Raw genomic sequence first — 13,484 nt, 5'->3', positions numbered from 1 at the left:
AAGGAGAGATCAGAGGCTCCCTCTTTAGAGAAGAGGGGAAGGGAAAAATCAGACTTAAATTGAACTGAGCTGTGCTTCAAATTGAGGTGTAAAGAAAGTGATGTTTCACGTGGAAAATTATGGTTATTTATTTTTGCTCCATTAGGCATTTTCTGCTAGAAATATACAGAAGTTAAGTATTTGTGGTAAGTTAAGTATCAGGATCAATACTTTAATGTCTTTGATTTTTTTTCTTGGCTTTTGACTGTATTTACTTTTTAAAAATTGAAGTATAGTTGATTTACAATGTTGTGTTAGTTTCAGGTGTACAGCAAAGTGATTCAGCTATACGTATACATATATATATATATTTTTTTTTTCTATTTTCAGATTCTTTTTCCTTATAGGTTATTACAAAATATGGAGTATAGTCCCCTGTGCTATATAGTAGTAGGTCCTTGTTGGTTATCTATTTTATATATAGTAGTGATTCAATCATATGAACCTCTGTGACCATCCGTTAGCCTCACCTGGGGGCCACTACCAAGGAGGCCAAATATGGAACCACCTGAGCAACAAAGCAAACAGTCATGGGACTGGATTATGACCCACTGAATAAAACAAATAAGCATGAGTCCATGAATAATTAAATAAACACTTAAATGGTGGAGAAGCGTAGCTCCTCCTTAGGGAAAAGTCCAAGTTAATAAACATGGAAGGAATGAGGGAAATACAAAACACCATGAGGCAGACATCACTGTAATAACTGCAGGAGGCAAGGTGCGCTAACGGATGCTGAAATCAGTGGGTGAGAGTTTAAGGAGAAACAGGATATCAGCCTAGGCTAAAGGTAACTTTATAAAGGAGAAAGCTGACAGCCACCATACTGACCAAGAATCCAGGGTCCATATCACAAGGAATGGGACATAGTGACATCATGCATCCCATGATACTACGAACTGAGCAGGACACAACATCACTTCTGCAGTGTTCTTGCCAAAAAATGCATACACTCAATATGATCCCGAGAAAGCATCAGGAAAACCAAAACTGAGTGGTATTCTACAAAATGATCAGTTACTCTAAGAAATCAGAAGCGTCAAGGTCATGAAAGATTAAAGGCAGACCAAGGAACCGTCCCACATGGAAGCACGCTAAAGAGACACAGCAGCTACCTGCCATCAGGAATCCTGGATTAGATCCTGGAACAAAAATAGGATATTAGGGGGAATATTGGAGGAATTTGCATAAGAATCTGTAGGTTAGTATCCAATGTTAATTTCCTGGTTTTTATCATTGAAGTATGACTGTGTAAGTTGTTAATATTAGGACGCTGAAGGAAGGGTAAATGTAGACTCTCTGTCCCAGTTTTACAACTTTCCTGGAATTAAAAAATTATTTCAAATAAAAATGTTTTAAAAAAGACAGAGACCTAGCATTTTCATGTGGACCCATCCTTTCTTGCAATATTTCCAAATTCAATCTAAAGTGCTATCGAGACATTTAATTTCCCTCCTGGTACACATTTCAGTTTACTCTTCTGAAAGTTGCTACTGGTGTATGCATGGGCACAGACCTCCATGCAAAGGGCCAGGTCTGTTCATCAGCGAAAGTCCAGCTTGATTAGTAATAAAATGCATTTACTATAAATGTAGTTACACTCTTTCAACATTACAATAAGTAAAGAAACTTACTGATGAATGTAGCATGCAAAATGAAATGTTAATCGCCCATAAGTGTTACTGTGGGTAAATTGGTATTGAACAAGGGCACCATTTTCAGCACTAATCTATCTGATGTGACTCATTTAAAACACATTTCAGTACCTCAGAAACACTATTTAGCAAATTTAGGTCATTGAGTAATTGGCTTTCATTAAAGTTTTCTTAATTGGATACTTTTGAAATAGGTTTATTAGTGATCACAAAATGAATCTATAAAGGAACCTGTAAAAATGGAGAATTTACCATGTAATGGACACTGTATTCATGGTTATTACTATCAGGAGAAGGGCATGTGATAGATAAGCTACATTTTGCTTAATGTTTGTTTGAGGTATTTTATTGCTCTAAATAGGTAGTAAATGTCCATTTAAAAAGAAAAACAATAGTCAGCAAGCTGCATAAAAAGTAACTGGAGGACTGTCTACATTTCTACCAGTTTTAATCAAGTAAGTGAAATCAATCACCCTCAATCATCCTACACGCCGAAGTCACTGGCAAATGAAGCCATGTTGACGCCTGTGTAAGCACAAAAGGGCTGCTGCCATCCAGCCAGTGCACTGAAGCAACTGGAAACATCCAGTCCAATCAAAGAGTATGTGCTTGCTTGCTCTCCTCCGCTCCCACCCCACTCCACTTGGATTTCCAGTGAAACAATTTTCAAACCAAACAGAACTATATTAGAAAATATAATCCACCCAACGAATTACAATATTAAAAATCCCCATCTTCTTCTAATTCAAACACACCATCTAATCTATAATGCTCAAACCATAATCCTTTTCTTTTAAACTAATCCAAATGCTCATAAGAGTATGCATATATTGTATAATTGTGAGCACATATTTTATGCATCTTACATAAACTCAACAAAAGAAAGTTATAGATCAGATAACTGTGGCGAAACCAGCTTTCAATTTTACATAGTGGCATGAATAATACTGAACAGAGAAAAGTAAATGATGGATTGTGGCAGCACTCTTTATAAAATATAAAAAAGTGGGCAGGAGGCTAATGTGTTTCATTAAGAGCAAATAAGAGATAGAAGGACTAGACAATGTAAGAATTGCAACTTATAGAGAACAAAGTTTTCAGAACACAGATTTGTCTTTTATTTGTTTGCTTGTTTGTAAGACAGTAAAAGATTGATTTTAGTAATGCAATATAACCAAGATGCTGATTAAAGATGCTTTATTGATAAGTCCAGCGGCATGAGGGGTGGGTTAATCTCTTTTGCTAATATTAGAGGCTGCATTTAAACATTACTAGTGGTCTTCAGGTCCTGGAGATAAAGATAATTATTTATCTTTGCAGCAGTCTTGCCTTCTTATGGGGTAGTCATGAGAAATTGACCCTTCAGTTATGTCAGTTATATGTATACAGAAAGCAACCAGTGCTCAGTCATTATTTACTTAATCTATATTTATTCAGTTAACTCTGCTGGGTGGCTGTTAATCAGGCCCTGGGTTGGTGGTTGGACTGAATGTGAATGAAACACAGAGGCACATCTCTTGATCTCATGGTGCTGTGAGTCAGGTGTTTTCAGCAGGAGAATCTGATGTAGTAATGGAGACCATGGAACCTTTGCTGAGAAAATGATGCTCCAAATGATGGAAATGAGTTAACTAATTGATTTGAGGAGAGAAGAACGTACTGCAAAGGAACTGCAAACTCAAAATCTGTGCAGTGAGGTCAGGGGATAAATGGAAAATAAATGGAACTGAACTAAAAGAATCTTAGTGTGGGGTTTCTGTGTCTGATCTGAGGATGGGGCCAGATCATGATTATGTTCAGGTCAACCACATAATTTATCATTAGAAATGTAACATTCTTGATAGTGAAATATACATTCATAATTAACCTGGGACACTAAGGGTAACCCATATAGAACATACGATCACCATCACCTTCATCTTCAGAGCAGAGAAAGAGAAACTTCTAAAGACACACAGTGAACATGAGATGACATACAGAGAGGTTTGCAGAGTAGGGGATGGCCAGGAGGTTTGGGGGTTGTGGTCCTCATACGATAAACTAACTAGGAGGCCACTGCAGTGGACTAGCCAAGTGATGACAGTAGCTTGAGCAGGGTTTCTGAAGAATGAGACAAGAGGATAGGGTTATGATACAGTTAAAGGACAAATGGACACATCTTGGTGATGCATCAAATACGGAGTGTGAAGAAAAGGGGCTCCTGGTTTGATTTCAACTTTTGGCAGGTAGGTGGATGGGGCTGCTATTCTATAAAACTGAAAACACTGGAAGAGGCCAGCGGCAGGGAGATGCAGATTGATACCCAGTTGGGATGAAGTTTAGAGCATGAAAGATGAGGCTAGCCTTCACGTTAACCCAGCGGTGACTCCATAGAATGTACCAGAGAGACTATGTCAAAATCCTCCACTGGGTACTCTGCAAGGATGGATACTCTATACACTAGGAATTCACTGTCAAACACTTTAATTGTCCTGGCAATGACTTGGAAGCTAGACCCTATTCTGTGTCTGAAGTAAAGGTTTCTACCAAGTAATATGAATATCTTTCATCCTGGGGCAGAACGAAATCCAGTGTCGGCAAGGAACTGCACTTCCCTTTGGGCTGTGGTCTTTATGTTTTGGGAGTGGGAAGGCAATTGTACCACGTTGGGTGGGAAGGCAGTAGTACAGAAGAGTGACTCATTGAAAGGGCAGGATTGGTGGACTCTAGGAACTGTAATAATCGATACCTGATTGAATTCAGTTTTTCTGCTTTGGGAATATTTTATATTATTTCCAAGATGTCCACAATTTTTTTTCTTTTACTTTCCTCTCTTCTCTGTGTTTAGTGAATTAAGCGAAAAGCTTGGACTACATTCAGAAGCTGGTTATAAAAAAAAAAAACAGAGAGAATCTACTTAGCTTAAACTAGACTCAAGTTTGGTCACTAGAGTAATGGTCTCATGTGGGCAGCTGGCTGAATAACATATAAGGACCAAGATAGGTTTGTAGAATATGATGCCATTCCTTCAGGGACTCCAGAAGACCCTGCGGGGAGGAGGTATGCACTTAAAAGATTCAACTTCCTACAGTCCTGAGATAAGAACTCAAACTATTTTTCCTTGGGTATTAAAGGAAAGGATGATACATGAAGGCCACAGGAACTAGGTAGAGGTCTAGCTTTGTTTCCCTGAGCTGTCTGAAAGCCAGTGGGAGGTTCTAAACCTTTCCCCATACCTACTCCTTCAGTGCAAAAGCAGTAACATGGCAAAAAAATAGTTGCATGTATGTAACTATAATTTTGTTAGCGATTTAGTAGCAATTTTGTTTGTACAATATTATAACTCAGAAAAGATTTCCCTTCAAATTAAGGATCATAAGAATAGACTGACTCTATGTTAACATTATGCTTTATAGCTTAAATTCTATAGCTAAGCTTCAATTTCATGAGAGAAGCCAACAGAAAAGTAGAAATCGCTCAAAGAAAATTTTATCACCGTATTGATGTCATACATCATGAAATTTCAAAAATGATAAGGTCGAAGTGCAGTAAATTTCGCTAAGAAAGTCAACAGGAAATATGAGAGATTTTCTTTCTCTTATACAAATTACAGGTAGAAAAAGGATGTGTGGACATGTGACACCATTCAGAAACTATCATCAGTATTGACCCCACTATAGTTCTTAATAGTTGAAATTAGTCTGGTCAGTGTTTGTTTTAGTTTCTAATTTTTTTTGGGGGGGTATGATAAAATGTGGTGTTTTGTTATATTTGGTTTATTTTCCTTCATAGAACTACAATACTTTTCCAGAAAACGTCATTCTACGATAATTTATTTGGTGCCATAGACTTCTACTAAGAAAAGTTTGCCAGATATCTTAAGCAAATGAAACAAATTATTGCAAAGAGTCTCATAATCATCCTAGTCATTTGTAACCATCGTCTTTTAATATGTATTTTGGAAGAACAGGTCATTTGACTGCTCAATTAAAAAATTAATTTGTTCCTTAGGGAGGGTGGGAGGAAAGCTCAAGAGGGAGGGGATATGCGGATATATGTATACTTACAGCTGGTTCACTTTGTTGTATAACAGAAACTGACACAACATTGTAAAGCAATTATATTCCAAAAGACATAAACAAAAAGAATAAAAACATGAAAAAAATTAATTTGTTCCTGTTGAAAATATGGAGAAACACAAATTCATTCACAGAAATGTAATTTATCAGAAAGTTTCTCACACGAACAGCTTGGAAGCAGATATCTTAGTTCAATGGGCATGAAGCCATGTCTAGTATCAGCACATTGAAAAGGAACATTATTGTATTACGAGCAAACACAAATTAGTCTGGCATGATGCAAGGAATTATGATAAGAACTGGTCTTGCTAGCTTGTGGCTTGATAAAATAGATATTACTAATCTAATGACTTTTCGAAAAATAATGGCTAGAGCTCGTAAGAGGCATATGAAGACAACGAGCAAGTCAAATTGTGAGAATTTCCAATCTTTTCTCAGGAGGAGGAGCAGGAAGTTAGAGCCAAGGGAGGAGCCCAGAGTCCACTCTGGCTAGATTCACTATTTGCATTGCATCCATACATGGAAAGTGAGACAAATGTATGCAAAGAAATGGACCAGACATTCTATACCTAACACAGGAAATATGGGGACAGACAGTGCTCTGGTCTCCCAAGCATTTTACACAGAGAAGCATAAAGGACACCCGAATACAGGTTTCTCTCTAGAAAAGTTCAAACAAAAAGGATCTGGAGTAAAGGATATTTGACTAGTTGGATGAAGAAAAAGACAGTAAATGGGGGTGTGGTAGGCAAAACAGAAACAGACTCACAGATATAGAAAACACACTAGTGGTTCCCAGTGGTGAGAGGGAAGGTGGGGTAGGCTTCAATGGGTTCTAGAGGCAGCCTTTTCCACACTGGGGAATAGAACTGTGACAGTACATTGGGTAACATAAAAGTCCTCTAGTTTTGAATGGGGCTCAGAGCAAGAAAGGGTTTTACTGTGGGTCCAGACAGTAGACAAGTGGTCCTGCCTCTTGGACCCTATAACTCTGCAGACCCTATGCTCTTAGTGGTATCAATGATGGAAGAAAATGCCGTGCAGTCACCAATGGGAATAATACACTGCAGAAATTCAAGATTGGGAATCAATGCCATGTCATTTGCAGCAGAGAAATACCCAACTCTCTAAAACATCCCCTGGCATGCTACTGAGCCCTGCTAGAGATCAAGTGCCTCACACTAGGACATTAAGTGGGGTCAAAATTGTCCATAATGATCTGGGTTCTGTCAGAATCACCAAGTTACAACGTTAGCGGAATGGCCTGCCTAACTACAAAATGGTGCATCTGGGATCAAGCATTAGCAGGCACAAGCCATCTGCAGAAGGCACTAGCCCAGACCCCCATGTTCTCCACTGCTCTCCCCTGGCACGTTTCCCTTGGCTCACACTTAGGGTTGCATGAATGGTCACTTATTACCAACTGCTGAAGAAGGTAAAAGAGTGAACTTGGTGCATGGATGGGATGATTTAGAATGTGGGTGAAGCTGAACTTGAAAGGTGGCACTGCTACAGAGTCCCAATCAGGATAGCATAGAAAGACAGTGGCGAGGAGAGACCCACCCAATGAATAGAACTTTGGGATGGTGGCCCCGGTCACTCACTTGGTATGAAAGAAATGGCCCAACGTTATAATATATATGGACGTACAGGCAGTAATTTGGTCCGTTTGTCAGGACCGAGGAGATTTGGAAGATCAGAGACAAGGAGGTCTGAGGTAGAAGCATGTGGATGGACCTATGGGTAGGTGGGCATGAAATGTAAAGATCTTTGCCCACCAGAAAGCTTATGCTGCTGGGGAATAATCCCTAACAACCAAGTAGACAGAAGGACTTAGCCAGTTGGTATCAACCACTCAATCACTGGCCACTGAAGCGCTCAAACAATGGGTATATGAGTGGAGTAGTAGCCACGGAGCTAGGAAAGGGAGCGATGCATCCTAAGTAGATTAGCTCCCACCCATCAGGACCGTTGTCACCACTGCCCCTCCTGAATGTTCAAATGGTCAGCAGCACAGACCCGTGCTCGTTCCCCACAGAGATTCCCCTCTACAAGGACACCAGTTTTGAGGCCAGCTGTCTACATCAGATCTTTTCTACCCTGAAATGGACAGACATTACTTTTGATTAGCAACATTACTTATTTCAGGTATGGATTGCCTTTACTGCCTGTGAAGCATCAACCAACAGCACCTTGTGAGTGTCGATGAAGACCTTCTGATGGTGCGATATGGAAGGACCAGCATATCCCACCGTACAGCGCACTCTCACGCATCCTTTGCTGTAACGCGGATCTTTAGCCAGTGCAGTGTTACGTGGGAGGTTATGTCAGGGGGAACCGTCCCGATCGGTAACAATAGACAGAGCTGCTGTTACGCTATGGGGGCAGGAAGAATATTTTTGGCATGTAGATGCCCCTTTGACCAATTTTAATGGTAAATGCCAAAGTACAACAGCTACAGCCTGGAAAGGTCATACTAGACAAGGGTTCAAACTCTGGAGAGTTGTCAGCTCGCGATAGGGGAGTCGGGTATGGGTTGTAGAGGAGGGAGAGAATGAGTCCCAGGTGCAGCCAAGAGACCCCCTGCAAGGGCCGGGTCTGTGGTCCGTTCTACCCTCTTCCCTGGTGTAAGTTCCCCCAGGGCAACGAGGCCCACCGGAGTCCTGAAGGAGCTGCTCCCAGAACTCCCAGGAAGCAGGTGGGGCTGAGCAGCAGAAGGTGGACCCTCAGGGACGGTACACTGTGCCACCCAGACCCCCAGACGCTGAGGAGGCCTAGCCTCCCTCTTCAGGAGCCATCTAAGCTGCAGAGAGCTGTTTGTCCAAGTTCATGCCCTGGTCACCAAGCAGTCAATACCCAATGCCTGCATGATACAGGAGTAGAAATGCCCAGCCCTCTCACCCCAATTCAGGACATCTTTAATGGGCCACATCAACAGGCTTGGCTGAGTCTCTGTTGTGATTGTACCAACTTCTCCATGTGCCCCATTTTCCCCAACAGATGTTCATCTCTACAACATTCCCTAATAAATTTCCTTCACAATAATCTGTCTTAAGACTTTGCTTCCCAGGGAGCCCAGCCTGTTATAGCATGTAATTAAGAAACATGGAGGTAGCTAAAAAGAGACAGCTAAAGGAGCTGAAAGTGATATGGCAGGGGATATGGCAATGGAGAGCTATTTTTCCTTCTAAGATTTCTTGTATTGAATACTATTTAAATTTTAAGATATATGCATGTATTTTTTTAGATTTAAATACAACATTATAAATAGGGAAAAGAATAAAAAAATGATTTCACCTGAGAAGCCATTATAACTGTGGGTTGGGTTGTTTTACATCCCATTTTATTTGCATTTGCAAATCTTCAAAGCCAGGCTGCAGGGAAGCTATTGATATACCACAAGTCCAAGTCTCTTACCACATAATATGCAAAATGTTCATGTTCCCTTGCTCCTCATGTCGTATTCTTTCTCGTACACATGCATGTGCTCACTCGCACACAATCCTAACACACAGTCGGCTGCTAAACTTTTTCTTCCCTGTTATCGCTCTCCATCATCCCAACTTTGGAAGAGTAGAAGGCGAGCAGGACCTACTGAATGCATCTGTAAAATTGCGTTATTTAGTTAGATTCGTCATTCCGTTGACACATGGATTGGAAAGTCAAACAATCAGCTACACACTTTAATATAAGATGTGTCATCTTCTATCATGAGGAAAACATTTGATGACTCAGTCAGATCTAACTCATATTGAGTATTTCACAAAGACTATATGTGTTTCGATGAAAATGATCTTTCCTAGAGTCAAGAACCATAAGCCTAAGAAATATTTTTTTAAAGAAAATTCTGTCAACAGCAACGACCTACCAGATAACGGTTTATGTTCATTTAAAAAGGATATGGAAAAGATCAAGAACTATAGGTCATTCTGGACCAAAAGGATACCAAGATCCTTTCTACACCACTAAGTAATTGTCAAAACTCCAGGTCTTAAGGGCACTAATGATCAGCAAAATGTGGCGTGAAAATGAAATTCTTGTCACAGCTTCTTCGCTTATTACATACGACTACATGTCCCCTTGGGAATATAACCTCATAGATATGCGTCTCAGACATTTCATCTGTAAAACTGAGCTGTTCACACTAATATATCAGCGATTGCCAGTTGCACGATGGACTCTGTCGCAAGGTTCTGTTATAGATGAAGGACAATATCATCTGATGAAAGGTAATTTGGAACGCTTGACTTCTGTCTGGTTGGTTGTCTAGATAAAGCTTCTCCTGGTTGCTGTCTTTAACTTACCGCCTGAAGAATTTATTAAATTTGCTTTAAAGAGCAACACTTGGGAAAGGATTTTAAAAAATGGAACTATTTCCTAGAGTGGACATGGTTTCTACAAAATTAAGATGTCATTTCCCATGCGTGACCCTCATTTCATATGCCACCCTAACTCCACTTCATTTGCATATTGCACATTTGGATTTAATGAGATTTGGGAAATGTTAATTACATATTGTTTTCATTTGAACTCACCAATAAAGAATTTTTAAACTTTTATATTACAGCAGTGTGTACTATATTCTTACATATAATCCTGTGCATCTATACAGGGCTCACTATGTAGATGAGCCAAGTTCTTGGCAGAAGTAAAAGGATATCACCCAATTTAAATATAAAATAACCTTTCAGCAAACAACTGCTAACAGTCAAATCATTGTTCTTTGGCAAAACTTAAAATCTATTTTAACTTCCTTTACTTGTTACAATCAGTAAACATCTTCCTATTTTTTCTTTCATTTCTGAGTCCAGTTAAAAGGAAAAATTATAAATGCAGCTTTTGTTAACAATTCATAATAATCATGGGGTGTACCAAAAGGTTCAAAAAAAACCACAAACACCAGTAAAGAAGGCATACATCTACGCATCTTTTTACTGTTTTGACAAAAAAAAATCCAGTATAATTCCCTCATTTTAAACTTTTATACAACATCTCAAAATATATTCTGCATTTTACTTCAAAAGTGCATTTTATTAAGAAAAAAAAAAGGAACAGATTACAAATCAGGGAATGAAAGTCATGGCAGATGATGTATCAGTGCGTTTTGACGCTATAATGTTGAAGTTCCTAGCCGGCAGACCACACAGTATTGCGAGGCTTCACCATCTTATAAACCTGTTTACATTCCAGCTCCCAACCAGGTTAAAGCTGCTACTAAATAACAAGAACACGTGTGAAAGATTCAGAGCTGTTAAAGCATTTGTGTTCAGCTTTGCATTAAATGAAAACTACCATTTTCATGTTCAATCCTTTGATAGCTACCACGAGCCTTTCAACAACCACAAAAATGCCATTTATCCATATAGGTCCTTCATAAACTACTGTTAATTCATATCCTTGAGGTTCAGTCGGGCATTTATAGAAACATCAAAATGGATATAGTGCTGTGAGAAAAGACAGGCAGGTTTTATAAGGAGAGTCAAGAGGGAAAATAAAGAAAAAATATGTTTAATTTACATAATTCCAAATTGTTCTGGGGTGAACAAACTAAGGAATCCAGTTTTTCCTTGGCAGACACCTTGAAAGTGTGAGTGTAAATTCCGAAGTGCCTCTGCTATACAATTGGCTTGTGGAATTCAAAGATAGCTACATGCAAGCATCTTGTTTACATGGCCTCAAAGGTAATTATTGCAAGTTTTATAAAGTTATTGATAATTATTTGAACTTCTGGTATGTATATATCTCCTAATCAAAATGAACTAGTTAGTAAGTTATACTGATTTTTGGTTCTTTTCGAGAAATATACCCCACCATCGTAAATGAGAAGTGACTAGAACGACAGACTTAGAATATGACATGCAATATGCCATCACTCCTTCGGAGGAGCATTCTTGAATAACTCTACTGGATTTGCAAAAAAGGGGGCATGGCTGCAGCTTATATTTCAAAAAGTACGTCCTGGAGGTCAGTGCACAGCAAAATATATGCCTGAGGGGGGATACAGTTTAGAATGAAGAATGGAGCTCTACACTTCAAATTGCCTCTTTTTTCTAATACATAAGAAGATGCTCCATGGAATACAGTAAAGGGAGATCAAAGAAAAGTGGGTGATAAACTTTAGGAAAACAGAAATATAAACCTATAAAGAAAACTGACATAAGGTTTGGGGGAAAATATTCTCAGAAGTATATTTCATTTGAGATATTACAGTTGTAAAAAAAAAACCAATTCTTTGAAGGGTTAAGAATTGTGTTTTTTATATCAACGAGTTTACCTGCCAGCACCGAACCATGAGAGCAAGTTAAACAGAAAAGTGTTAAAGGCAAGACATCACATACTCATGAGCAATGCACTTTGTAGGTCTTGTTACATATGAATTGCACGTTCAGAGCTGGAGCCTGACACTCAAAACCTAAAGTTTTCAAAATCATTGAGGAAAGAAAGCCAAATAGAAAAAGAGCAATACAAACAAACCAGTGACAACAAACATATTTCGACACTACTGATACATTGTATTGAATGCAATACAGAGAAAGGCAAAGGGGTTTATATACTTTTGGCCACTGAAGATGCAAACACCAGCCAAACAGGATCTTAGAAGCATTTCCAGGTCTATGGATAACACCATGGGGACACTAAAGCAAACACAGAATATGTTCTCAAATCAAGCAAGGTCATTAGAGTCCAATTTTGACTTTTACCTCTCACACAACTTAGGTATCACTTACGGCTGAGAGGCCAGTGCTACGCTTTTCACATTGAAAACCTGTAGCTCTCAAGTGGGTTAAACTTCTGTTTTAGATCATATCAGAACAGCTGGAAATTAATATCAATATCTAAAACTCCTTGTTATACAGAATGACCGCTACGAGAAGTATGTCACTGGAACAGGCCTCCTGGAGCTGTCTCGAGTCTGGACATGGCAACATGGCAGTGCTGCAAATCCATTGCCTGTACATTCAGTGTGAGACTTTTTTTTTGTCCCTTGAGAGCCCCTGGCTATTAAATCAGACTGCTGTAATGATAAGGTAAATCACTGCTGCCAATCAGAAGAGGTACTCTTTCTGATTTTCACTGACTGCATTTTGTATATTAAGCTCACTTTTCAAAACAGCCTCAGCACTGTCTACATTCTCTGACCTTTTTGCCTCATTTCTTCTGTATAACCTTTTCTGCTGATAAATGCGGACAGCTATGGCACTGAGGCACAGCAAGATAAAGACCACAACAGCTATCAAACCTAGTGAGAGAAGAGAAAAGAAACACAAAATCAGAATTGCTGTCCAGATAGAAACTGTAGCCTTCACTGTTGAAGAAGTCATAATAAAATTAGTTTCTACTGAAATCAAGCATCGAATTTATATACATTGGAAATATCAATTTCAAATCAATATCAAAACCTTAGGTATCTCTGGATCAAGTGGTATCAAAATATGTTCAGTTTACTTCGGAGTTCTTTCAGTCTTGTAGGTTCACCTTCATTTACTCTGAATGCATATTATATTGGATTTATTCAGTGCATTTATATATACAATATGTTAATAACACAAGGTATTACCTACATGTCTCTAAGACCATGGGGTCACTTCACATTAATACCCAGACAAGTTTTAATTATTTTGAAATTAGAGAGTAATAGTAACATCATAAAATAATCCAATGTGTTTTTAATACTTAAATATGTAAACATTTTTTATTATTTATTTTATTTTATTATCATTATTATTTTTGG

At 38.8% G+C, this 13,484-nt stretch overlaps 1 protein-coding gene across 1 annotated transcript in view; it reads right to left on the bottom strand.

Annotated features, from left to right (window-relative positions):
* Positions 1 to 10,659: 10,659 nt before the first annotated feature.
* Positions 10,660 to 13,484, bottom strand: part of CNTNAP4 (contactin associated protein family member 4) — a 264,709-nt gene continuing 261,884 nt past the window's right edge. The window contains exon 24 of the mRNA XM_067018557.1: positions 10,660 to 12,992. Within this exon, the coding sequence (XP_066874658.1) occupies positions 12,799 to 12,992 (194 nt within the window). The 3' untranslated portion in view covers positions 10,660 to 12,798. The remainder of the gene's footprint in view (positions 12,993 to 13,484) is intronic.

The sequence above is a fragment of the Kogia breviceps genome, chromosome 18 (assembly GCF_026419965.1).
Source record: "Kogia breviceps isolate mKogBre1 chromosome 18, mKogBre1 haplotype 1, whole genome shotgun sequence".
In the NCBI taxonomy this organism is placed as follows: domain Eukaryota; kingdom Metazoa; phylum Chordata; class Mammalia; order Artiodactyla; family Physeteridae; genus Kogia; species Kogia breviceps.
Note: the sequence above shows the minus strand (reverse complement) of the source record. Positions and strands in the feature narration are given on the sequence as shown.